General features: G+C 29.1%; 1 protein-coding gene across 1 annotated transcript in view; it reads left to right on the top strand.

The window, feature by feature from the left end:
* Positions 1 to 3,952, top strand: part of LOC102674047 (MFS-type transporter SLC18B1-like) — a gene marked incomplete at its 3' end in the record, with an annotated part of 9,322 nt that overhangs the window by 3,037 nt on the left and 2,333 nt on the right. The window contains exons 2-3 of the mRNA XM_031513052.1: positions 2,699 to 2,794; positions 3,680 to 3,950. Of these exons, the coding sequence (XP_031368912.1) occupies positions 2,699 to 2,794; positions 3,680 to 3,950 (367 nt within the window). The remainder of the gene's footprint in view (positions 1 to 2,698; positions 2,795 to 3,679; positions 3,951 to 3,952) is intronic.

Below are 3,952 nucleotides of genomic sequence, written 5' to 3'. Positions count from 1 at the left end.
CCCCATTTTCTTTCTTTTTTTTTTTTTTTCCTCTTTTAAAACACAAGTATAATATAACGAAAGTAAGTGTCGTGTGTCGTGAAAAAATGAGAAGGTTTAAATGTTTAAACGATGAAAATGAACTTGTACTTGCACTTGATGGTAATCAATAAACGTAACGTAATACAAAGTTAAAAAAGCAAGTACTAAGTGAATCGTCAAATAAATACTCGTAATCTTATTAGCTAGACGTTAATGAAATTTTCTGATTAGCAAGTTAAAAGACCAGTTTTTTTACTATTTTGGCTACTTGGAAGGCGCCATCTTTTTTTTTCTTCTTCCTTTTCTCGAGATAATCAAATGTTTATATTATTCTTCATTGCATTATTATTTTCTATATATATCTCTTTTACTGTACATAATAATTATTTAAATTCTAACTTAGAAAACTTTGTAACTTTGAAATATCTTGAAAATCGTAAGATCCTTTGATGAGATCAAGGAAAATTTATATGAATATTTAATTCGAGAGAAATATTAATTTTAATTAAAAAAAAAAAAAAAAAAAAAAAAAAAAAAAAAAAAAAAAAAAAAAAAAAAAAAAAAAAAAAAAAAATCTTGTAAGATCGAAGAAAATTTTTACATTTTAAAAATTATTCGATTCGATAGAAGAATTATTCGATATATTCAATAAAGATTAAAGAATCGATAAACTAAGTAAGTGAGAATTATGAAACGATAATCGATCGTGTCACAAATAAATTAGCAATAAATTGTCGCTAATTGTGAAGTATTATATCGAATTACCAGTTTCAAATACTTTTTCGATGATTCACGATGCCAGACACAACAAGAATTATCTATGACGCATTTAAGTAGGTATACTTATATACTTACTAGAGTTCGATGTGTACAACCTATGGTTGCACTTATGTAATAGCGTTACGTATGTAGAAAAGTACAATAGAATATTGCATTTCTCTTTCAGAAAAGAAATCTGTTTTTTAAAAACTCTTTTTTTTCCCCTCCTCTTTTCATTCCTGAATACTTTTCAATCCTCAGGATAATACACTTTTCTCAGATTCTTTCTTCAACCTTTCTCGGATTTTTAAACTTTCTAATCTTTCTCACATATCGTTCCAATTTTAAATTTTGGATTCTAAAAGAGTGATTTTTATTATATAATTTTGAAAAATTTATCCGTGGTGAAATAGAATAATCTTGGAATCTTTTAATTACGTGATTGACATTCATCTTCGTTCGATACTTTGTACAAAGTAATTTATTTTGTCATTTAAATTATTTTCTTATGTTAGATATACACGAGAGATAGATATATCCGTTTCCAATGTAATTACACTATCTCTATTGGTATGAATTATTTCACATTGTTATCTCCTGTTATTGTTAGAGTTCTATTTCGGAGCGTATTATGCTGACAGTGAGAAAAGATAATTTATTTGTTTTGATCTCTGTTACAATCTTTTAGAAATTCTTCATTATAGTAATGACACACTCGCATCCGTAATCTCGTTGTGTAGTAAACACTTTAATTGGAACACAGATCGCGTATTTATCTGTAACACGTCTACTTTTTGATCGGCTGCTGCCAGATATTCGAGAAACGTGAATGGTAATGCCGATTTAAGGAAATCGATATATTCGAATGTAAATCGAAATATAGAACGTTTATTTATAGAGATATAAAGGAAACATTCTCTGAGAAATATTTTTTATTTATTTTATTTTCTCAAAAGAAATTATCTTTTGCAATTTTAAAGGATATCCATTTGTAGGAATAGTTACAAAAGTATTTATAGCATAAGAATTAAAAAATTTCCATTTTGTATTAATTTATAGGATTAATTCTGTTTTTTTTTTCTTTTCATTAATTTACTTAATCTATATTTCCAAATGAAACGAACATTAGAACGCATCTTAGTCACAAGACAATTTATCCTATTATTATCACAAAATATGTCATTTCGTGTCAATTAATAAAATGTTCTTATCAAAACCTCTGAATGATTAATACAATGCAGATAAAAATTTCGTGAGAATTTTGCAATTTAATACAATTTATTTACACTTGTACAAATAATAATTCGTTAAAATGGAGTGAAAACATCTTTCTAGATTAATAGACAAACGAATCAATCTTTTTCAATATTTCGTCAGAATCTTGTCGTTGAAAATTATTTCTTATCTTATTTTAATCAAGTTTCTAATTTTAATATACAGCTAAAATACCACTAATTTCTATGTACTAATTTTAATTTGTCTTTCCAATCGTCGTATATTTAAAAATCAAAATAATGATACTTCTTTTATGAATATTTAATTTTTAAACAATTCGATAAAGAATTACTATTCCTTTTATTTATTTATATCTAATTATCATCTACATATGATATTTCTTCAAAACAAAATTATTTTATTTTAATCAAGGCAACAATTGATAAAAGTTTTTCTTATTTTTCTGAAATCTTCTGAGGAACCGTTTTCCTTCAACAATCTTCGTGACTCTTCGCTGAGAGTGAAGTGTCTAAAGTTTATCAAGATTTATCATGGCCAGCGTTAATTGCACTCGTGATAATGCGACGAAATGCGTAGCATAATAATATGGAATCGTCTAACACGATTTCGAATCTTGGAAAGGTTAAAAATTATTTGTTAAGCTCGCGTGCCATTTTTTGGTAATTTTTTTCTTTTTTCGCAGGCTGAGAAGAAAGGAGCATCGCCATCCGAGTACGGATTGGTCTTTGGGATTTTCGAGTTCATCGTGTTCATCATCAGCCCTCTGTACGGACAATACGTGAGTGAAATAATTATATTATAATTTATCGTTAATTCTTGGTTAACATTCGCTCGAATTATCTTGCATTATTTTTAAATTAACGTTTTCATCTATCAAACTTTCTTGTTGGTATTTTATTTTGGTATCGTGGCAATAATGGAAGAGAGTTACCATAAGTAGGTACATTAGATTTTGTTACAGGATTTCAAATTAAAGAAACTTTAAAAAAAAAATCATAATAATTGTTACAAAATATTGAAGTGAAGAGGAAAAAAAAAGGAAACGTTTGTAAATAATTGATTAAAAAGAATTATTCGACTATACTGTAATCTCAAACCTGAGGAATGGCAGTTCCAGTTTACTTTACTGTATTAATTTGCCTACTTGTAGGCGCTCGCTTTTCATCACCAATATCTTTCCTTCCTCCGCTAACGAAACTACTTTCAACCAGTTTATGTCCAAATAAAACTAAAATAATTTAAGATCGACGTGTTTCTCAATCTTCGAACGTGACTATAAATATCATTCTTATCTTTACTACTAGAAAAAAAAAGAAAGAAAAAGGAGAACAAAAATAACGTGATCGAAGGGACCGAAGAGATAAAGTATCGCTCTTCGAGCCAGCTTCCAAAACACTTCCACTTAAAACTCATATTATTCATCAATTTCTTCACATTAATTAAATTATAATCAAACGTCGTAAAGAACAACAATAATTAAGTTTTAAAGTTTTGAATTTTTTTTTTTGCAATTACCAAAATAAAAGAATCACGATGATTAAATATAACAATTTCCACCACTAATAATATCATAAACACTTAGAATATAAGGTTACTTTCTCTTAATGTTCTCACAACACGTTTTCATTTACATTTTGACAATAAAATCGACGATCTTTGTTAGCTAAACCGAATCGGGCCAAAGCTGTTGTTCAACGGCGGTATCCTGACAACGGGGACCTGCGCCATCTTCTTCGGCCTGTTGGACAAAGTGAACGGCCATTATCCGTTCATAATCCTTTCGTTCGTGATTAGAATCGTGGAGGCTATGGGGAACGCGGCGTTTCTCACCGCAAGTTTCGCCATTATCGCCAAAGAATTCCCCGACAACGTCGCCACCACTTTCGCCAGCCTGGAGACCTTTTTCGGTCTGGGCCTGATCGTTGGCCCAACTGTC

This window comes from Apis dorsata, unplaced genomic scaffold, assembly GCF_000469605.1.
Source record: "Apis dorsata unplaced genomic scaffold, Apis dorsata 1.3 scaffold_570, whole genome shotgun sequence".
Classification (NCBI taxonomy): Eukaryota; Metazoa; Arthropoda; class Insecta; order Hymenoptera; family Apidae; genus Apis; species Apis dorsata.
Note: the sequence above shows the minus strand (reverse complement) of the source record. Positions and strands in the feature narration are given on the sequence as shown.